Source organism: Pristis pectinata, chromosome 2 (genome assembly GCF_009764475.1).
Source record: "Pristis pectinata isolate sPriPec2 chromosome 2, sPriPec2.1.pri, whole genome shotgun sequence".
In the NCBI taxonomy this organism is placed as follows: domain Eukaryota; kingdom Metazoa; phylum Chordata; class Chondrichthyes; order Rhinopristiformes; family Pristidae; genus Pristis; species Pristis pectinata.
Genome location: NC_067406.1, coordinates 19,636,616 through 19,660,830, shown reverse-complemented (window position 1 = coordinate 19,660,830; position 24,215 = coordinate 19,636,616). Strand labels below are relative to the sequence as shown.

Here is a 24,215-nt window from a genome sequence, read left to right as displayed (position 1 = left end):
ACCATTGACCACACAATCCTGTCCAGCACTGTTCCTCTGCCAACCCCTATCAGGACACACTCCCTTGGTTTCACATCTATACATCCAGTCATGGCTAGAAAATCAGTGATAACAGCTTCTCTTCCCACACCCACATCTTTCTCTCTGGTGTTCCTTCAGCCTTCACCTATTTCTTACCTTCATGCTGCCACTCAACAATGTCACTAAGACTTACGTAATGGATAAGCAAGGGACAGCATATTTACTTTCAGTTACATGTGAAATATTAAACCACTTAAAGGCCATTGACTCAACCAGCGTCCCTTCAAGCAACTTGTGATTGCTCACACTGCTTCAAAGAACTATACTCCATCACCTGAATGAGGTCAGTTGTGACAAATATGACAAGTTATAGAACACATTTGTAAAGCCCATCTGCTATTCTTTCTGACAGAAAGAATAAACAAGTGAATTCCTCCACACACATCGACAATGCAATGTGTGGAGCATGTAACTTGTAACCAAAGTGGAAAATGTGACAGTTCAGGCAATAGTTACACCCATGAAGTGGCAACAGAGGTGCTTAGGAAATTGGTGGGCTTCCAGAGTTTTAGATGCCACTACCTCAGCAGATACCTGGACCTATACAACAATCCTTTTGCAGGGCTTCAAAGAATTAGTAGGATTATTCAGTCCATTCTTATTGTGACCAATAACAGTCCTGAGGACCTGGGGCTGTAATAAGCAGTGACCTTTGTCCCTGTGCCTTACAATAGTGAAAAGCTAGTTCCTCAAACCTGTGGGTATGAAAAAGCTTCAGACCTATTCCCAGCACCAGGAGGTTAAGACATGCAAAGATAGGAGTTTTGTTACGACAATAGCCAAAGACCTCAGTGAAAGAATCCCAGACACCCATCTCTCCATTACATTGCCACTCAATGAATCCCATAATCAAAGACCCCACCCACCCGGGTCATTCTCTCTTCTCTCCTCTTCCATCAGTTAGAGGATACAAGAGCCTGAGGGCACGTACCACCAGACTTAAGGACAGCTTCTACCCCACTGTGATAAGACTATTGAACGGTTCCCTTATATGATGAGATGGACTATGACCTCATGATCTACCTTGTTGTGACCTTGCACCTTATTGCACTGCACTTTCTCTGTAGCTGTGACACTTTACTCTGTACTGTTATTGTTTTTACCTGTACTACACCAATGCACTCTGTACTAACTGAATGTAACTGCACTGTGTAATGAATTGACCTGTACAATCGGTTTGCAAGACAAGTTTTTCACTGTACCTCGGTACAAGTGACAATAATAAACCAATACCAATACCATATAAATGTGAAAGGCTAGAGCAGGAGCCAATAAAAACTTATGAACAAGAACCTTTCTATATTGAGGCTTCAAGTACAAATGCAGGCAAGTTATAGTAAACCTATGTAAATAATACTGGCTGGGTGTTAGCTAGAGCACCAGGTACAATTCAGGGCATCAAGGCTATCATGGCCTTTGATTCAGTGCAAAGAAAATGGAACAAGATGATGCCAGAAGTGAGAGTCCTTCGAGCAAAGATGTTCAAAGTTATGGAGGGTTTTGAGTGAATTGATGGGAAGGAATGGTTCCAATGGGAAGAGGGTCAGAAACTGGAGGCCAAACTTATAAAACCAGTGAAAAAAATCATACAAGTGAGAATTCCTTTTACGCATCAAGTTGTTATGATCTGGAATGCACAAGTGCAAAGAATGGAGAAACCAGATCCAACACAAGCATGAGAAAGAAATTGAAAATACACTTGAAAAGGAGACTATGGCAATGGAGCAAGGCAGTGGGGCTAATTAGATAACACTTTCAATGACCTGACATTGAATGTTCATTGAAAGTGTTATCTAATTATCTCCACTTATTCTTTGTTACATTGCTCTGTAATTCAATGAGCATTAGTGATTGGTATTTTGTATTTATAATTTGGAAAATATTCAAATAAGATGTTAAAATTCTTTGACTAAGCAGACGTATGAGTTTTTCTCTGCATATATGCTAACTGGTGGACTAAGTATATGAAATATCTGAATGTGATATTTCTATGAAGAGGAAGAACAGGGACCTTTGGGAATGGGAGCAGATAGTGGAGTTAATCAGCCATAAAAATGAAAGTTTTGCTGGTTGTTTATTTTGGAGAGTAATCAGCTGTTTTCTGATAAGTCTGCCTTCACCTCTTCCTGTGTATGTGGCCATCTCTCCCTCCTTTCACCCTCTTCCTCCTCAAGAGCGATCCTTTTTCCATAGTGACATTACGTAATTAGCAGTAAACAAGTGTAACTCTGGGAGCTATGGCTGGGATCTGCTGAATCAACCAAAAAGCTAAACACCTAAAAGCAGGAGACCGATGGATAAAACATATGAAGAAATTGTAGGTTTGGGGAGTTTCTTCTTCTGTCAGTCATTCCCCATACTTGTCACCATCATGTCTACTTGCTCAGACCCCATGGTTGAATTGAAATGGTTATGAGGGCTTGCTTTATGTTCATTTATTAAACAGAGGCGTATACAGTATAATAAGTAAAGCATTTATTTCCCATCCCTCACCTTCTGAGGAGGTGGTGGTAAGCCACCTTCTTGAGCAGTTGCAGGCAGTGTGACTCCTTGTCTGACTCATCTTCTTTCAACAGTGGTGTGCTACTGTCTGACTAACAAGTCAGAATCATCCTAGGCTGCCCGTTATAGTCAAATGACTGAAAAATAAAAGAGGAGGGAATGCATTCACATTTACTATCACACTAATCCCATGTTACTCATATCAATGAAATAGCAGAGAAACAAAGGACTGCAGATGCTGGAATCTGGATGAAAAAACAACGAGATGCTGGAGGAACGCAGCAGGCTAGGCAGCATCCATGAAGAAAAACAGACAGTCAAATTTTCAGGTCAGGACCCTTCTTCAAGAAGGTGTCTTGAAGAAGGGTCCTGACCCGAACTGTTGACCGTCTGTTTTTCCCCACAAATGCTGCCTGGCCTGCTGAGTTCCTCCAGCATCTTGTTGTTTCTTCAATGAAGTAACAGAACTGTCCAACACTCCATGGAAAAACCCAGGCAGGGCAAATTAAGTGTGCAAGCCTAAAGAATGGATATCAATACATCGGTAACTAATGTCTTTGTTGATGCCTCATTATCCAGCTCCTTCCAGTTTCTGCATCTTAAAATCAGAGGTCAAAAGATTCCAATTTATGTCCATTTCTCTACCACTAGTATTCAAATTAATGTCAGGAACATTCTAGAATGAAACTCCAGAATACAAAGGAACAAAACAACTACAAGAAAATTACTCAAAACTCAGCCAAGATGGTCAGTTTAATGTTGAATCCAGCATAGAAAAACAGCCTATTTTATGCCCTTATCCATTTGGTGCTGTTTTGTAAACGTGAAACTCCAAATCTCTCCTGTCTTTTTCCAAAGTATATAGTTTTCTTTATACAACTTCACACATACCGCTGTTAAACTCCATCTGCCACACCTTGCCTATTTCAACATCATCCACTTTCATTTTCTTTGTGATCAATGGACTCACTCATTCTTTCTCCTGCATTATTGTCCTCTGCAGTTTTGGACACCATATCCTCTAGGTCTGGGTCTGAATCACCCCAATGTACACAGTGAGGAGAAGCAAAGCTAAAAGAAAACCTCATTGGATACCATCTATTTCACCTGCAAATCCAAATTTTGTCAAATTCAATCATTTAAATCAAGACATTTGGACAGGTACATGGGCAGGAAAGGTTTGGAAGGATATGAATCAAACATGGGCAAATGGGACCAGCTTAGATGGGAACCTTGGTCGGCATGGACCAGTTGGGCCAAAGGGCCTGTTTCTGTGTTGTATGACTCAATGACTCGATGACTCTAACAGGAATTTCCAACCGCCTGGCCCCGAAAACACTACTATATGCATTGTTCCAGTCCTTACAGAAAAGGAAGTCCTTTGGAATGTGGCCTCTGTTGTAAGGAACATGGCGGCTAGTGTATAGCAGGATCCCGCAAGCAGCATTCTGATAGTCACTTATTTTTGGTGTTGTATTGGTTGAGGGGTGACTGCTGGACAGAGTACAAGGGATAATTTCCCTGCTCCTCTTCAAAACGCTGCCCCAAGATCTCTGAGGTCCACCTGTGAGGGGGAGTGGGGCTTTATTGTCCCAGCTGAAAGCCTGGAACTCTAACAGTATAGAACTCCCTCAGTGCTGCACTAAATTGTCAGTTTGGATTATGCGCTCATGTCTCAGGGGTAGGCCCAGAAGTCATGACCTTCTGACTCCCAAGCAAAGGTTCAACCACTGAGGCACAAGGGACGCCTTCATTAATTAAATTTAAATTACTACGTTTATGGGTTTACACTGAACGTTTAATCCAGAATTTCAACTCATAATCTGCAGCAAAATCACACTGTGGAAAGTGTTATCACCAGAGCTCTGTACACATAGAGGAATTAGCCATTTTAACCTTCCCCTGAGCAAATGATAAGTAATGAGTGTAAATAATAATTCTGTGCAGAATTTTCAACAAATTATTTACAATTCATCACTGAAGCCTCTATACCTATTTTGTTTTAATACATATCTAGATCCTTAAACAAAATACTTCTGTTAGTTGAGAGCCCCCCAACCTATGCTCTTTCTGAAGAAAAATTATCCTGAGATTATTTACATAAAATTTGGGATGGAAGAAAATGGTAATCTTGAGTTAAATTGTGGACCAATTCCAAAACACTGACATTAACCAGCAAAATCTGGGCCTTTAGTCTAAGACTGGGTCTCAGCAAGTAAAAGATATAAAGGCTGATTCTGAGAAACAGGACAAAAGTCTCTCTGGGAGATAGCCCAACAGTGGAGAAATATGTAGAGTTCTTCTAATTTAACTTCAGTACTTCCAAGACTAAAGTTGGTGAATGCTATTTCTGGTATGGAATCGATTTCTGGTATGAGCATGAACTTCATCTTCAGTGTGAGCATCAGATAGCGGCAGCTGATCACCTGCCCACTAAATGCCTCTGTGTATTAGGAGCAAGAAGGTAGCGAGGGAAAGGGTGGGTCCACTCAAGGACAAAGGAGGGAATTTATGCATGGAGCCAGAGAAACTGGGTGAAATTCTTAGTATGAGTACTTCACATTGGTATTCACCAAGGAGAGGATGTTGATGGTGGCAAGATTAGGGAGGGGTATGTTGATTTTCTAGGGCATGTTGATTTTGAGGAAGTGTTGGTGCCTTGAAAAACATTAAGGTGGATAAGTCTGCAAGGGCTGATGTGATTATCCCAGGATAGAGAGGCAAGCCTTAACAGAGACCTCTGTATCCATTTTAGCCACAGGAAAGGTTGTAGAAGACTGGAGAATAGCCAATGTTGTCCCTTTGTTTAAGAAAGGCAACAGGGACAAACCAGGAAATTATAGGCCAGTGAACCTTACATCAGTGGTAGGAAAATTACTGGAGAAAATCCTTAGGGACAGGACTTACTCATATTTGGAAAAGAATGGACTTATTAGGTGCGGTCAGCATGGCTTTGTTTGGGGGGGGGGGGTAGTTCCCATCCCACACAAAGTTTTTTGATGGTAGGGTAGTGGATATTGACTACGTAGTGTTTGACAAGGTCCGTTATGGTAGACTGTCCAGAAGATGAAGTCACATAGGATCCACAGTGAGTTGGTAAATTGAATCCAAAATTGGTTTGGCCATAGAAGACAGAGGGCAGTGGTACCAAAGTGTTTATCTGACTGGAGATTTGTGACCAGTGATGCTCCACAAGTATCAGTGCTGGGACCTCTGTCATTTGTAATATATAATAATAATTAGGATGACAATGTAGGTGGTCTGATTAGTAAGTTTTGGTGGGGTTGTGGATAGTGAGGAAGGTTGTCAAAGGATACAGCAGGATATAGACCAGTTGGAAATATGGATGGAGGAATAGCAAATGGAGGTAAGTCCAGGCAAGTGTGAAGTGATCCATTTGGAAGGTCAACTACAAGAGGAAATTATACGGTAAATGGCAGGACCCTTAGCAACACAGATGTCCAGAGGGATTTTGGGGTGCAAGTCCATAGATCCCTGAAAGTGGTAACACAAGTGGATAGGGTGCTAAAGACAGCACGCGGCATACTTGCCTTTATCAGTCGGGACGTTGAGTATAAAAGATGGCAACTCATGTTACAGCTGTGTAAAACTTTGATTTGGTCACATCTGGAGTACAGTGTGCAGCTGTGGTCACCACGTTACAAGAAGGATGTGGAGGCTTTGGAGAAGGTGCAGAAGAGCTTCACCAGGATGTTGCCTGGATTGGAGAGTATTGGCTATAAGGAGAGGTTGGACCAACTTGGATTGTTTTCTCTGGAGTGTCAGAAGCTGAGGCATGACCTGATGGAAGCGTATAAAATTATGAGGGGCACAGACGGGGTAGATAGAGTCTTTTTCCCAGGGTGGAAATGTCAGGGATTAGAAGGGGTAGGTTTAAGGTGGGAAGGGGAATGTTTGAAGATTTGTGAGACAAACCTTTTTACACAGAGAGTGGTAGGTGCCTGGAACATGCTGCCAGGGGAGGGAATAGAAGCAGATACAATAGAGGCATTTAGACAGACACATGAACAAGCAAGGGACAGAGGGATATGCAGGATGTGCAGGCAGATGGGATTAGTTTGGATTGGCATTACTCTGCACTTTACTCTGTACTGTTACTGTTTTTACCTGTACTACATCAATGCACTCTGTACTAACTCAATGTATCTGCACTGTGTAATGAATTGACCTGTACGATCGGTTTGTAAGACAAGCTTTTCACTGTACCTCGGTACAAGTGACAATGATAAACCAATACCAATACTATTACAGCTGGCGCAGACAGTGTGGGCCGAAGGGCCTGTTGCTGTTCTGTACTTTTCTAGGTCCTAAACACTTCGCTCAATCTTATATGTGGAATTTTCGCTTAAGACCTCATTGAAGCCTGAAAATGGGTGCAATTGGTGAAAATTCCCCAAAGATGATTAATATTCTGTGCAAGCACGGCCAATCTTGTAGCCCATGTATCCTGGTAGGTCCAATACAATCCGTTTCATAGTCATGGTGAAGTTGGAACTATTGCTGGATGGGTGAGAAGTTCAACTGAAATATTAACTCTGTTTCGCTTTCCACAGATGCTGCCTGACCTGCTGAGTGTCTCCAGCGTTTTCCGATTTCATTTCAGATCTCCAGACGTTATCCCAGCCCGATCTGCTGAATATGTTTGGATAGATCGATGTCAGTTGGGCATCGTGAGGCCACTCACTTGCCAGGCTCTAATCTACCTGGCCAGCACCCGACCGCTCCCGGGTGGTGTCAAAGGGCTGAGTGGATCACAGGAAGACCTTGCTGCTCAGCTCCCGACCCGCTGCCAGGTCAGTATCTAAATATCAACGGCAGTGTCAACAATTGCAGTTCACGTTTAAGGGGCAAGAGTTCTAGTACTGGCAAGAAGAAAGGTTTCTTGACCTGACTCTTGCACAACCTAGTATTGATTATGATGGCTTTTTTATCCTCAAAAATAAAATGTATTCATAATGAAAATATATGTGCAAAACTCTTAACATTCTTCGTGTTATTTGGTCAATACACTCAGTAGCGTTAGCACATGAATTGATACTGATATTTGGGAATGTTCTGCTCTCTCCCACCGTGGAACAAGGTCCCTCTCATCGACCTATCCATCCCGTTTAAACACCTCCTTCAGATGATCCTTTGAAGCATCCAGTCTCAGCTCAAAAGGCTTGCATTGGATTGATTTCCCGGCGAAATAATATCGTCAACCCACAGCCCGTTGTGAAAGGAGATGACTTTTGCTGTACCGGCCGGGCTTTGAACCCATCCCGGTACCGTGATCCGTGATGCGAACGAAGGGGGCAGCTTCCCTCCCCTCTCTCCCCCCGTGAGGAAGAGGTTCGCACCCTCCCTCCAACAGGCATCGCGATGACTGATCTCACTAACACGGGCTTCTGTGTAAATTGAGGCTAAACAAACACAGATGGATCGCCGAATGCGTTCACAAAAAAATGTTGGCAATGCGAAGCAAGGGACTTGAGTTGACATTCTAACATCACTAGAGGCATTGCTTCAGAACTGTTGCTATAGCCGCCGAGGAGGAGCGTTCACACACACACACACACACACACACACACAGTAGTGGGGTTGACACGGAAGATTTAAATAAAAGCAAACTCGGTTTCTTTCATCAGAATGAGGACTTCGGGAAACCTGGAAGTGACTGAATGGAAGAAACTGTGTGTCAAAGGGATCGGTACAATAAAGAGATTGAAACGGAAAAACCGTGATGTCCTGAGGCACGGCGAGATGGAGAAAGTTTACCGGGCTGAGCCGGACCCTTTGATCGCCCGGCTGGCTGACAGCAACGGCCGCTGCAATGGGACGGTCCGGGGCAACGGCGCCACCGCCACTTGCAAAGACTCGCGGGCTGATGTTGTGGATTTGCGCAGGATTGCGGCCGTGGCGAGCGCGCCGGCTGGAGGAGGAGGAGGAGGTGGGGGAAGGGGAGGGGAGGATGAGGCTCCCAGCCCTCCGTCTCCTGCCCCAGGTCGGGGCAAACCGGCTCGGGCACCCCCGTCCCAAGTGTGCGCCTTCGAATCGCAGGCGTTCCCGGAGCCGCCGAGTCTCCAGCCCCGGATTGTGCTCTGCCAGCGATCTCCCGGAGGCTCCTACACATCGATCCCGCACGCAAACTACAATCCATCACCCAGGAAACGGCCGGGGGAGACTTCCAACGCCTCCACCGAGATCAAAGCCATTCAGCAGACTCGGAGGCTGTTGGCGAACGCCAGAGAGAGGACCAGGGTCCACACCATCAGCGCAGCTTTCGAAGCCCTTAGGAAACAGGTACAGTCCACCGTGGGACGGTGACACACTGCTCACCCCCAGACCCTCACCACCCGGTTCTTCCAGGAAGAGGAGCGTTTTATCTTATCAATAACTGCGTCTCCAAGAAAGCTCGAAGGAACCAAATAATTCTCGTTCTAAACTATATGTAGTTTAAACTACTGCAACTTGCATTATGTTGACTGTTGTTAGTATTAATGATCCTGGCGTTCATATCCAAAGCCCAGTCGATTAACGTTAATGCAGGGATAGTGTAAGTGGATGGGAGCTCCTTATACAGGGCACCTTTATGCAACTGGCAACTATTGAGACCTATTGAGTGCTACCTATTGAGAATTCGATGTTGAAAGATATCTATAGTGGGACTCCTTAAATGCTTCACAGAGATACAGGGGAACGTGGACATATACATAGATACATGTACACGTGTCCTTTTGACTGTGAAGGATTCAACTGCCCAGCACAAATCTCGTTTGTCCCTTTAATGCGGAGCCAATCATTCAACGCTTATACTTTAGAACACTGCTCAAAGCTCAAAGCTGCAAAACTGGAGACTGTCACCCTGCATTGGGTGTATATTTAACAAGTTTGAGGGATAAACTGGTTTGAAAAAGGAACACGCTTCCCACCAAGTGTGAAACATTTGCTTGGGTTATATAATATAGCAAGCTGGCAAAGACATCTGTGTATATGTTTACTGATAGCTCTCCGTGGAGGGAAAGGCCGCTGTACAGATTACCGCAAATAGCACAAACTGTGTTCATAATGAGGTGCAAAATTGTCGATTGCGATATTGGACAGGAGCCCGGGCTTTATTGGATGTGTTGTGCTTGCTTCTTGATTTTTTTCCTCAAAACAATTAACTTCTGAGCTTGGCAGAACCTTATCATTAAATAGTCAACGCATCGTTACATCAAACCAACCTTGGTGTGGTTACGGTTGCCGAGTACTTTTTTTTAAAAAAATTAAAACCAGCTCAGCGATCTGATTCATTTCATGGAAACTTATCAGCGGTTACCTGCATAACACTGTCGCAACTCCCGTAACCCCTCTTGTAAATCTAATTCACCGTGTAAGCGCCAGAGGTAGCGTTCGTCTAATGCACATACGCATTTAAAGAGGTATTTATCTATTGAATGTATAGAGTCATAGAGTAATAAGCACAGAAACAGGCCCTTCGGCCCAACGACCAAGTTTCCCACCCAAGCTAGTCCCATCTGCCCGCGTTTGCCCTATATCCCTCTAAACTTTTCCTATCCATTTACGTACTAGAGGTCTGCACATATTTATACATAAGTATGTGCAAATATCTGTGTGCCTTTTATGTGTATCTAGCCATGTACATGTGCGCATTGTGCATGATTGAAGTGTGCATGTATGGCGTGCCAGACTTATTCATCTTGTGTTTTCCCTTCAATGACTCTGGGCGCCTCTCTGCAGGTTCCTTGCTATTCCTATGGACAGAAGCTGTCGAAGCTGGCGATCCTAAGGATAGCGTGTAATTACATCCTGTCCCTGGCCAGGCTGGCTGACCTCGACTACAGCTCGGATCACAGCAACATGAGCTTCTCCGAGTGTGTGGAGCAATGCACCAAGACATTGCAGGCGGAGGGAAGATCAAAAAAGAGGAAGGTGAGCTTCCAACCCGGTGCCAAGAGCACAAGGGCTCCTGTGCAGCTTTCTTACACGTGAACAGGATTGGGTGGGTGAGGTGCTGAGGGTTACCCTCTCCTTTCTGGTAATGTAAGGGTTAAACAGCCTCCTCCCCCCCACGCCCACCCCGCCACCCCCATTGCCCCCATCTGACTGTTTTCAAGCGTTCGATCTGTTTATCTGCCCATATTCTGTATTTCGACATGACTCGCGTCGGCCTTTACAGAGCTCTGGTAAGCTCAAACATTGCAGAACAGTGTGGTCATTTGTTTTTATTTGAACCGAGAAGACTTGGAGTGGGGGTGGGGTGCTGGCGGTGTGCGTGTGTGTGTGTGTGTGTGTGGCGGGGGGTGGAAAAATGAGGGAGTGCAAGAGCTCTATATTGAGGGAAGGTTACCGAGCCGCTGGGTTCAATAAATACTTACTCAATAAAATCTGGGTGTTGATCAACTTTTATTCTGTTGACATTTAATGATTATCTTTCTTTGGATATAAACATAAAGCTAAACATCGATAATATTATCAAATCAATATACAGTCTGCATTTAATACAGGATTTTATTCAGGCAGTAAGCCTTTATTCAAAAAGAAAATAACTTGTGAAGCAATTAAGTTAAAGTGATTCAAGCTTTCGTTCCCACTTTATGACAATGGGAGTTTTTTAAACTTCATCTGAACTTCCCTCGGCATTCTTGAATGTTCCAGCTGCAATATTGTCTAATAAATCACGCGCTGATCTTGCCACCGTGTTGTTTGTGGAGTGAATGAATGGAGGGGATGGTTTTCGGGAGTGTTTGGTGTTTTGTGCAGCCCCAGACTCCAGATGTTGAGCTGCTGGTGTGGGAAGCAGAGCTGGCGCCACTCGGGGCAGAGGGCAGAGGAAAGGCACGCGATTTGGGGAAGAAACATTCAGTCACACGAAACTTTTGGCACATTCCCCAGCACTCGGGTGGACATCTGTTCCAGAAAAACTTTTTAATAGCTGGTTTGTGAGCAGCTCCTGAGGATACATTGACTGCAGCTGTTTCATGTGAAGAGACAGACAGAGAGAGAGAGAGAGAGAGAGGCGAAAACGTGTTGTGAACAAGGATGTAATGTTAAGGAATAATAATAATACAATTTTAATTCCAGGAATGTTACTATCTTTTTTCCTTTTTAAACAAAAATCTTAAACTCATTTTTGTTAAGAATTTGATTTATTAGTTTCAATTTGACTTGAAATTTCCCTACTTCAAAACAAAATTCCAATTTGTCTAAGTTTACCATTAATACAAGGTCTCCATTCAATTCTCCCAGTTTCTCTGTCTCTGTTACATCTGTTCTGATGACGCCACCTTCCTTACCACCGCTTCTGTTATGTCTTTCCCTTTTCTTCAACTGTGGTTTCTTTTCCCCCTTCTTCTCAGGCAGTCCCTCAGGATCCACTCTGATTTTCTGCCTTCGGTGAGGATCGCAGTGTGACATTCAGACCCATTGCTGTTGGGATGGTTCATGGGGTCCCGAACCTCATATGGTGGAGTGGAAGTTGCCTGTTCATGGTTCCTTTTAGCGAGGGGGCTGCGTTACTGGCACACACTAGCTACCACATAGGTTTGATGGAGCAAGGGCTTGGCCCAGAGAGACAGGTGCCCAATAAGACTGGAGACTAGAAGCTGCCGCATGGGATTTCAATGCCAACATGTTGACTGACAGGGATCTCAAATGCTTCCGTTCCAGCCTTCGCCTTCCATCCCACTGGCCTTCACATTCAGTGAATCATCCTCCATGATGTTTGACGCCTCCAACATGATGCCAAAGCCAAATACCTCTTCCCCCCCCTCCCCTTTTTAACAACCTGAAGTGATCGTTCCCTCCAGGACTTCCTGGATCATTTCCACCAATATCTGCTCCCCTTCCCATGCGATCACAGGAGACGCGACAACTGTTCTTTTACCTCCTTCCCTCCCATCCAGGGATCCAAATCCTCCCTCCAGTGAAGCAGCAGTTTCCTTGTACATCCTCCAATGGCATTCAGTGCTCAAAGTGTGACCTCCGCTATAGTAGGATTGCCAGACTCCGACTGGGAGACTGCTTTGCAGAACACCTCTGGTCAGGTGGCCAATGGGACCCTGAGCTTCCAGCTGCCTTGAATTCTCCATCCTCCTCTCAGTCTGAGATCTTTGTCTTTGGCCTCCTATACTGCTACAAGAAAGCTCAGTACAAGCCAATGGAACATCATCTCATCTCCCACCATGTGGCAATCTGACGGACTCAATGTTTTCTGATAATCAGCCATCTCACAATTGAATCTCATGGAGTTCTTTTTTCTTCTAATAATTTCAGATTTCATTCCTATTTCGTCCTCCTCCAGACATATCTTTTTCACTGGCCTTTACCGCTCTTTTTCAACCACACCACTGCTCTTCATGTCATTCAATCTTTTCTTCTCCCTCTGTTTTTGTGGAGCCTCCTTTTCATTCCCTCAGTCTCACTCCCCTCAACCCCTCACCACCACTCTCCCACTTTTCTGCAGAATTGACATTTCTAACTGTTCCCAGTCTGATGAAAGGGCGTCAACTTGAATTATTAACTCTGTTTCTCTCTCCACAGATGCATCCTAAACTGCTGAGAATGTCTTTCATTTTGTCCAATTTAATTCAAAAATTGTATTAATTTAGGGTTTTGTTTGAAGGTGAATTCTCACTAGTTTACATAGTACAACCCATGTTATCAATCATTTGGGAGTTCAGGATGTCTTCAGTGCTAATTTAAAGCATAGGTTTTCTCTGTATTGCAAATGCTATGGATACACTGGAATGGAATTCACAGACCAGGTGCAGCACTGGTTTGCAGTAGGATTACTGTTGTTTCATGTGCCTGCCAATGAGACAGATGTAGGGAGAGCACTTGACATGCGGATCTCACTTCAAGCTGGTAGGTGGCTTAGGAGCATGGGTAAGATTGGTCATGCTCACTGAAACAATAACAGTAACTTGCATTTGTATAATGCTCCAATGTAAAAATTGTCTCAAGGCATTTACTAGAATTATTAAGTGTGACACTGAGCCACATAAACAGATCAAAGCATAGATTTTACAAATAACTATGAGGCTGACAGTGCTCATGGAATAACAGACACAGCAAACTTTGGAGTCCACACTCAGTTAGATGCAGAATCCAAAAGGTTGCTATCAGAAATATCTTGCTCCTCCTCAGCCCTCAGCGACTGACTTAGAATTGAGATAGAACATAGAACAGTATAGCGCAGGAACAGGCCCCTGGGCTCACCATGTCTGCACCAACTAATCCCATCTGCCTGCACATGTCTCGTATTCTCCCATCCCCAGCCCGTTCACGTGTCTGTCTGAATGCCTCTTAAACATTGCTATTGTGTCTGCTTCCACCACCTCCCCTGGCAGCCTGTTCCAGGCATCTACCACCCTCTGTAAAAAACTTACTTCACACATCTCCTTTAAACCCAATCACCTTAAACCTATGCCCTCTAGTATTTGACATTTGCACCCTTGGGAAAAGACACTGGCTGTCTACCTTATCTAGGCCTCTCATGATTTTACATATTGCCATCAGGTCTCCCCTCAGCCTCTGAAGCTCCAGCACAAACAACCCAAGGTTGTCCAATTTCTCCTTATTGCAGGCTTCAATGAGGTCTTAAAATGAAAATTCTACGCATGAGATTGAGTGAAGTGTTCAGAACATAGAACAGGCTGTTCAACCTCCCCTTGTAGCCAATACTCTCCAACCGAGGCAATATCCTCCTCGGCACCCAAAGCCTTAACATCCTTCCTAGATTGTGGTGACCAGAACTGCACACAATACTCCAGGTACAGTAGCCACAATACTCCAGGTACAGTACTCCAGAACTGCACACAAGGAAGTTTTATGCAGCTGCCACATGACTTTCCGAATTTTATATTCAGTTCCCCGACCAATGAAGGTATTGGTATTGGTTTATTATTATCACTCGTACCGAGGTACAGTGAAAAACTTGTACCGGTCGTACAGGTCAATTCATTACACAGTGCAGTTACATTGAGTCAGTACAGAGTGCATTGAGGTAGTACAGGTAAAAACAATAACAATACAGAGTAAAGTGTCACAGCTACAGAGGAAGTGCAGTGCAGAGGAAGGCAAGCATGCTGTACATTTTCTTTACCACCTATCTACTTGTGTTGCTATTTTCGGGGAGCTATAGACTTGTAACCCAAGATCCTTCTATACATCATGCTCCTATGGGTCCTGCCATTTACTGTACAAGCTCCTTTTGCATTTGACTTCCAAAATGCAACACCTCACACTTATCCAGAATAAACTTTATCTGCCATTTCTCCACCCAAATTTTCAACTGATCAATACCCTGCTGTATCCTTTGACAACCAAGGAGATTTCATGGCCACTTTTTGCCCGCCTAATTCCTTGTTTAAGTTCTTTCCTGTTTTCTTTATATTCCTCAAGGTTCTTGTCTGATTTCAGCTTCCCAAACCTTATAAATGCTTTATTTTCTTTTTGATTACATTTGCAATATCTCTCCTCATCCAAAGTTCCTGAACCTTGCCATCCTTATCGTTCATGCTCACAGGAATATGCTGGTCTTGAACTCTAACCAGATGGCCTTTAAAAGATTCCCACATGTCAGATGTAGATTTACCCTGAAACAGCTGCTCCCAGTCTCCCCAGCTCCTGCCCAATACTGTTGTAAATAGCCTTCCCCTAATTTAGCACTTTCACCCAAGGATCAGTCTTATCCTTATCCATAACTATCTTAAAATTTACAGAATTATGATCACTGTTCCCAATGTGCTTCCCTACTGAAACTTCGACCACCTGGCCAAGTCTAGTATGGTCCCATCCCTAGTTGGACCATGGACATATTGTTTCAAGAAACCCTCCTGAATGCACTTCACAAATGCTGCCCATCTAAACCCCTGGCACTAAGGGAGTCCCAGTCAATATTAGGGGAGTTAAAATCACCCACTACAAGAACCCTTTTGTTTTTATACCTTTCCATGATCTGCATGCATAACCATTTCACTAGCTCCCATTGGCTATTGAGAGGCCTATAGAATAACCCCATCATAGTGATTGTACTTTTCGTACTCCTGAGTTCTATCCATGTGGCTTCATTAGATGAGCCCTTCAAGATGTCCCCTCCAAGTGCAACTCAGTGTGATCTTGGGGCACCTACTCACTTGTTGTCCATTAAAATGCCAAAAAAGTGAGAGCTGGGCCAGACAGAAGGAAGCTAATTTTGAATAGCTTGCTGGAGATAATTACTACCAAACAGCAATTCTGGCTCTGAAAATTTAATTTTATGAGTGGGAAGTCTCATTCATTCAAAACTTAGTGTTGGAGATATTTAAAAAAGAATTAATTGTTATTTTTTGTTATCTGTCACTTACATCTCTCTTTCTTCATCCCATCTGCCTTTCTGCACACGATGGTGCCAATGTAATTTCTAGCTCCTTCATAGTAGACTGACGGCTTAGGGAATTCTTCCAGCTGATTGGTTGAAGTGCCACTATTTTACTTGACCCATGGCCAAAAAATCTTGGCCATTGGGACAATTAATCAAAAGTTGCAAATCTTTGAAAGTGCATTAGAAGAGGCGAGAAAGGCTAAGGGAGGGAAATCCCCAAGCTCAGGCCCTAGTGATCTGAAGGCACAGCTGCCATTGGGCAAGTCAGTAGAAATCTGGGGATACGCAAGAGGCCAGAATTTGCACAGGTTGGATAGATCATATAGCACAGAAAATTAGCCCGACAGGATGACATTACCAGTTAACAATCCGCTAGATATTTCCTTATTAATAAAGCATGCAAAATATCAAACCCATCATCCAAACACAGTTTTTGCATCCATCTTGGCCTCTTACGCTATAGTCCGACTCAAAGCAATGTCAACACTCAGCAAATTATGCTGGAAGTTTCAGAGGGTTACACATTGAAACCATTTTGTAACTGCATTCAGTCAAAGCTTAACAGCGTCAATTCATCTTGAATTAATGTAGTGGGGTTAACTAGCAGTAGCAGTGGGACTTACAGTCCCAGTTCTTGACAAGCATCCTCCCACAGCACCTGGAAATTTTAAATTCAAGTAATTGAATAAATCTGGAATTTGGAAAGAAGTACTTTTATCATTTATAATAACCATGTATACCTGATCATTGAAAAAAAAACCACCTGATTAACTCAAATCCTTCAAGAGAGGACATTTGTTGATCTGGCCTATATGTGACTCCTGACTGGCCGATGTGACTTCCTCAGTTCAGGGTCAATTAGGGACAGATAGTAAATGCTGGTAACACTGTGAGCATCACATGGGATAAATATATAATAAAAATAGAATCATACAACACAGAAGAAGGTCACTCAACCCATCGTTCCTGCCTCAGCTCTTCGGGAAAGGTTATCCAACTGTCCTGAAAAGCATGGACTAATAAATCACTGCGACATAATAAATGTCTGAAATTAGCGTCTGGGAAATAGGTACTGCAACTTGGAAGTGAATTAGCCTCCAACTAATTTAAGACATGTCCAACTATTTTTCAGTCTTTTCCTTGAAATCACAGCACAATTAGATAGATGAATGAAAGAGATTACATTGGTCAGTCAGATTGTCAAGGTCAACCCAAGCCCAGAAGGCCTGGTTCTGATGCTGCAGTCTCCTTTCATTTGATAATGAATAAATGCAATCTGTGACTTTTATGTAAAATGAGTGCACAGGGTCCTCTCTAACTAGAAACTACTGTTAAGCAGCCAGAATAAATAAAGGCAGACCAACCCAAACCAAAATTGTCCTTAACATCCAATGGGAATTTTTTTTGGCTCATTTCTTGGCAAAACTATGGTACGAGCAAATCTGTTATGAGATCTCTCAAATAACAGTGTCACAATGGCCAAATGCTGCAGTGTGTGTGTTGATATGTGGTTTACACATTATTACCACAGCATTCATTCTCTTCTCCATCATGTTTTAAAAATAGATGTGTTCTCTAATGGCGAAATACCATCTAAACTCCAACTTCTCTCTTCCATTTGAGTGGGAGTAAAATTAATCATTTTTCTCCAAGGTTCCCGATCATATCGCTGATTGTTTTATGAAGCCCCTTGGGTTTCTCCCTCACAGCGAGTAGGTCAATTGAGACAATTCAACAGGGTGCAGAAGACAAAGGAGAAAGGTTCTAACAAGAAGATGGAGGATAGGAAAATCATTCAGTCCCCTCCTGGCAAGGTACATACGGTATAGATTTTTGCCTGGATGGTAAACATCGCTTGGACAGTGCACAGAAAATTAGCCCGAAAGGACAATGTGACCATTTAAGAATCCTCCAGAATTTTCCTTTCATTAGATGGAAGGAAAATTCTGTTACCAATCTTACAAAGATTTTCCTCTCTGGACTTTGTCCAGCCAATGCTTATTGCCCTGGCATCAAAGTTAAAGAAACTCTACTCCATTGGCTCACACACAAGTGATGTGGGATGTGTTGCCATGCAATCTATCTCACTGTACAGTGTGTTATCACGAGATTTTCCAAATGCATTGTGTCACTTTAATGCTTTAAGCCCTTCATTTTTTAATAACCAACCCTATCTACACAAGAAGTAAATTTTGTTTAAATAGCTTCCTGTCAATAAGACTGCTGGACACTATGTATTTTTAAAGTGCAGTGGTTGCTGTTAGTTGATTGAACTTATAACAGCTTGATCTCATAGTGTAAGGAATGGCAGGTTATGGTGGAGAGATGTTTCATCACATAGACTGCGGCAGTTCAATAAACCATCTCCCCATCACTTCCCCAGGGACATCTGGGGACAAACAATAAATCCCAGCCAATGATGCCTGTACTTCAGCAAATTAATTTTATTTCAAAATGTTCTTATCTGATGGCATTTAGAAGGAATATTGGCCAGTACATTGAGTTCTCTGCAGACAGGTTCTCCTGTTGTTTAAACTGCTTAATCCTTTAATTAAAAACAAAGAAGAAACATGCAGTTGTTGGAAATCTGAAATATAAACAGGAAGTGCTAGAAGCACCTAGCAAGTCAGGCAGCATCTGTGGAGAGAGAAGCAGATTCTGCCTGACATGCTGAGTGTCTCCAGCATTTTATGTTTTTATAATTCTTTAACTTCTCAAAGTGAATTCTGAGAATTCTAATTACAAAATAAGTAGTTGGAAATAGATATATCAACATGCATTAGATGGCAACTGGCCCAGTTAAGAAATAATTTTGTGTTTGGAACAAATGACCTGATCATTCATGAGGTAAAACTTGTTTGGTGATTGAAGGTGGGGAGAATTTAATTGAAAAGGGTCCTACATCTACTTGCATATATCTGGAGGATGCTACACCATCCCAAGGACACTGGAAATTCCTTAAATTCCATTCATTGCTTTGTGCAAAGTGAAGTCACTTCAGTTGGCGACACAGTTGGAGTCGTTGCATTTGACTCTTGTGTGCGATGGCAAGACAGGGTGGAAACAAAACCATCTGGGATTCACATTCTTGGAAGTGTGTTTTGTGTATGTCAGATGAGGACAAGATTAAACTTGGCTATTGCACTGTCCATGTTTGCCAGTCAATGCTGTCTTGTGCTTGTAGATGTAGAATGGCCATTGGGTGATGTGGTCAACAACTGCCAAAGCCCATGAGACTACATCCTTACAAGGACAGGAGGAAAATAGCAAAGAAAAAATGTCCACTTTCTTTGACCTAAGTTTAATGTCAGAATGTTATATTTCTTGGAATAGAGACGTGTTGACAAAATATCATGCTTCTTGATTGCCTCACAGAAGCTTTGGCATTCTAATAAAATAACATTCCATTGTTTGCAATGGATTGGAAAAAATCCATAGATATTGCAACTTAAAAAAAAGTTGATCTCTTTAGTTAGCTTCTTTGAGTCAGTAGAGTTCTTCTTATTGTCTCTGGGGTTTATGGATTTAAATACACTCCTTTAGCATGTAATGTATTGTTGAGGCAGTGCTGTTCTTTGGATATGTCGAGCAGAAGCCCTGTCTGTCCATTCTTATGATGCAGGTGGACATTAAAATTTCCACAATAATACTGAAGAAGACAAAAGATATTCTTTATGGCCAATGCCTTTGAAACTGATTACCTAATTATTTCACTAGGACATGCCAGACTGCATAGCTTCAAATATTGCTATTTTAGTTAATATTATTGTACATGAAAATTCTGAATGTCTTGGGACAAAGTGATAATATGCAAAGATCCAAGCCTTTCTTTAACTATTTTGCCTTCTCAATTAGTTTTTTTCTCTCTCTGGTTCACATGCCGATCTTGTGACTTGCAATGTGCTGGTGTGCATAGTGCTGCAATTTCTCATAAAGCCCACAAATTAAACTGGCTTCACAGTTTGTGAATTTCACAGGGCAGTGTAGTTTATCTCAACTGAGTCACTTCAAGTTAAGATTATAGAAGAATAATGGAGAGCAGGCAAGCCCGTGTTAGTGTCAGTCTCGAGCTTGGCACTTGAACCTGCCACGGTCCAGCCAAAGTTTGAAGACATATCTTAGAGAAGAAAGTTTCTAGTCTCCCATCTACTACAAAAGCAGGGAGAGATGAAGAGAAGGTCATGAGAAATTTTGTCTCAAACCTCCAATGACACAGCAGCATCTCGAGGGGCTCTGCAACCATTCTTTTCAGCTCTAATATTGGTTTGTATCTTGTGATCGTGAATTTTGACTCTTTGTTTGGGGAAGCCTGAAAACAGGTAAGTGCTCTGTGAAGTACTCTAACAGCATGTTATGGGCTCCATCTCCTCAGGATCCATTTTGATGAAAGGTAATATTGAGTGTTAAAGCTGAAACTGGTATGTTAAAAACCTGAATTCATTACTACCCCTGAATTAAATGTCCAAGTATTTTATGCTTAAGTGAGATGCAGTGAAACTGTGTATCTTTCATAGGGTTTTACATTAGCTTTCAGCTAATTTGACTTCGTCTTCAAGTCTGTGGCTAATACAAAACACATTTGACCGCTAACAGCTGCTAGTAAACTCAGTGCTCTATGGGTTAATTAATCTCATCCTATTCCACATGCTCTGAGAGTAATTCCTATCATAAATTACATTCTGCCATTTCAGGAATGATCCAGTGGAGGAGCGACATTTCACAGGAACATCACACAATGCGCTGATGTCTAGCCAACACTGGCAGGGAGGCAGAAAATGAAGAGCAGATATAGAATTACAGGAGACATTATGCAGAAGAGATATCAAACCGAAAAAGAAATGATGCTGCCTGTTTAAGATAATAAGTTCTTTTTCTTGGTAACACAATATCAGAGTACAGGAACAGTGAATTTCTGGACATAATCTTTTCAGCACTTTCCCGTTTTGTTGTGTTCGAGGATGACATTTGTTTGAGCCCTCCTTTACCCTAAGAACACCAATTACAGGATAATGAGGAATACACAATTTTACATAGATAACTTGCTTTCTTAAACTTAGGAGAATTAAAAGCAGACTCTGAGACTGAATTAACCATAAGCACATACTGGCCCAATGGGTACAATGTAATGCATTGTGTAATTATGGCTGTAACAAGAATTTATAAAGCTGTAGAGGAGGTCGTAACGATTATCTGTGTCCCGGGATTAATTGCATGTTTTTGATATTGTAAATCTGAGTAACTTGCTGGAAAAGGGTCTGTTAAATTTGACAAGTTAAACTAATGCTGGTGCCACCAGTGCTAGGCATTTCCAAATGCCAATTCTTTTGGCAAGCTGGTTAAAATAACGATGACCCCGCATGTGATCTTCTGTGTATTTTCCAGCTTGTGTCCTGGCCGGATTTCCTGCTGATAGTAAGTTGCAGCAGGGCCTCTGTCTGTCTCCTTAGAAACAAGTGGTCGGACAATCAGGAAGCCTACTGATGTTACGTGCACTTTATGATCTCTGTAATCACACTGCCCTCTATTATTGCGGGGTCATATTAATCACTAGTATTAATGTATAAATGTTTATAAAAGTTTATGAGACTCTGGATGTCACCTTGAAGTCAGTTATTGGTTTGGTGAAGCAATCTGGATACAAATAACAATAGGGTGAAATTTTCTTGAATTATTTGCCTCAGTATTGTCCTCCCATACCACCTACCATCTCCCTGATCCCTCCCTTCACCCCATTCTCAATGCCTCAAAAGTTTCATTCAGAGATTCACTGAGCCACACAGACTCAGATGATCCCTGATTTAACTGATTCCAACCACACTTGTAACCATTTCTGTGTTCATTGGGGAAAATTGTACAGGGCACTGCCCCTGATCAATATCCACAGGACCATGCCAGAAGTATACACAAAGGATGCCACGCAAGGACAAGGATCAGATTCCATTGTAATACCCTGTGATTCAACAACCTATTAAAGAGTGTTCGTGAATGATGGAAGTGGACCCAGGTACCAGAAGGAGATTGGCATCTGTGAAACTAGCCAGAGCTGCTCGAGAACCTCCGAAGAGTGAGGCCAGGCATGAGAAGGGGCCACTTGATTCATTAATGCTGATCACTCCAACCTGCATTGGGTAAAACATAAGAAAACTTCACTATGAGCCGTGTAACAAATTTTGCTCCAAGCGATAGTCATTATGCAGAATTATTTACAATCATGACTTTCAGCTTGGACATACACACAAGGTAAATTATTATTAAAAACAGGTTGGTTTTAAATTCAAATAAAATCTGAATCAGTGGAATATGTTCTGCACAGTCCAAGGGATAGTTCAAATCAAAGTGGTTCTCTATCACTTCCCATAGGGAAAATAGACCAATCCCAAAACTGGAAAAACTTTCCTTCTGACACATGCTCTCATTGATGGGACAGAGAGATTCAGGGAGCTGAGGTTGGGTTGAGATGATGAGTTTCCTTTCGGGTTACAACTACTGGCCAACAGTAAGTAAATGCACAGGTTGAATATTTGCCAATGTGTGGTTACACTAAATTACAGTACGAATGAGTGTGACAACCTGATTTTGGTGTAAGTTGTATGTACTTCTATTGGAAAGACAGTAATTCCATGGTAGACTCATGAAAATATGATCAAGGTGGTTGATATCAGCACCCAAAATTGTATTTCACATTCTCCCTGACACTGCTGGCAAGTAACTAAACTCAAAAAGAAATTGTTACACAATTCAGTGAGTGGTTCCTTGCCAATTTTGATACAATCAACCATCCATAATTTTCATGAAGCAAGATAGTATATCACACAAATCATTACATCCAACATAAACGTTACACGAAGCAGGGAATAGAGGGATCCAGAGATACAGGTACACAGATTACTAAAGTAATAATATATGTTCATAAGGCCATAGGAAACGCAAGCAGAGCACAGAGGTTCATCATCAGAGGAACAAAACTGAAAAGCTATGTTGTGTTAAACTTGTATGGAACCTTAGTTATACTCTACATGGAATATTGTAAAAGTTCTGGGGCCTGGTTAAAGAAAGGATATTACATGAGAACATAAGATGTAGGAGCAGATATAGGCCATCTGGCCCTTTGAGTTTCCTCCACCGTTCATCAAGATCATGGCTGATCTACATCAGTGCCATTTTCTAGCATTATCACTGTACCCCTTGATTCCCTTAATATCCAGAAAACTATCAGACTCTGTTTTCAATGAAATCAATGACTAAGCCTCTGAATCCCTTCAGAATTCCAAAGTTTCACCACCCTGAGTGAAGAAAGCTTTCCCCATCTCAGTCCTAAACAGATTACCCCCTATTCTCAAACCATGTAGTCTTAGGCTGCTCAATCAGGGAAAACATCCTCCCTTCATCTGGCCCATGAAGACCTTTAATAATCTTGTGTAATTTTTAACAATGTTGAGGCACTGGATTTGAGTGCAAAGGAGATCTCCTAGAGTGTTAACAAATTGGAAGGTTATAAACATCAGGTTGAGTGTGTTAGGAAAGAGGCGACCAGTGTATGCTGAAAGATGCTTTCAAGAGTTTGATGGGGAACATAGAGAAAACTGAAAGACCCAACCCAGAGTGTTATAATCCTCAGCTGGCAAGAACATTGTAAGCCTACATGTTGGAGTTGCAGATTTTCTTCCCTGAAACATACATCAGAATCAGAATCAGGTTTATTATCACTGTCCTATAGGATGTGAAATTAGTTGTTTTGCGGCAGCAGTACAGTGCAAAGGCATAAAATTACTATAAATTACAAAATAAATAAATAGTGCAAAAAAAAGAATAACGAGATAGTGTTCATGGGTTCATGGACTGTTCAGCGGTGGGGAAGAAGCTGTTTCTGAAATGTTGAGTGTGAGTCTTCTGGCTCCTGTACCTCCTCCCCGATGGTAGTAACAAGAAGAGGGCATGTCCCAGATGGTGAGGGTCCTTAGTGGTGGATGCCACCTTCTTGAGGAGGCATTGGAAGAGGAAAAGTACTATCAGGCTCTTGAGCTTGTGAATGAATCAGATGTGTTTGTAGTCAGTCATGCAGCAAGGTCTTTGGTGCTGGTGCAGAGATCATCAGCTCCATTCAATTTAGTTTCCCTTTTCATGTGGTGGAATTTGAACTTAAAAGATGCTGGTAGAAAAGTTTAGTTGCATTTGGCATGGTGAATAAAGATTATCCAATAAATTACACAATCTGATGTGACTACGTATGTAAGGCTCTGCAGATTCAGTGCATATATTCACT

At 42.3% G+C, this 24,215-nt stretch overlaps 1 protein-coding gene across 1 annotated transcript; it reads left to right on the top strand.

The window, feature by feature from the left end:
* The first annotated feature begins 7,191 nt into the window (after positions 1 to 7,191).
* On the top strand, positions 7,192 to 21,543 carry atoh8 (atonal bHLH transcription factor 8). The gene is made up of 4 exons (XM_052042661.1): positions 7,192 to 7,397; positions 8,232 to 8,886; positions 10,327 to 10,518; positions 20,644 to 21,543. Exons 2-4 carry the CDS (start codon positions 8,233 to 8,235, stop codon positions 20,647 to 20,649), a joined length of 852 nt encoding a protein of 283 aa, XP_051898621.1. The 5' UTR covers positions 7,192 to 7,397; position 8,232; the 3' UTR covers positions 20,650 to 21,543.
* The last annotated feature ends 2,672 nt before the right edge of the window (positions 21,544 to 24,215 follow it).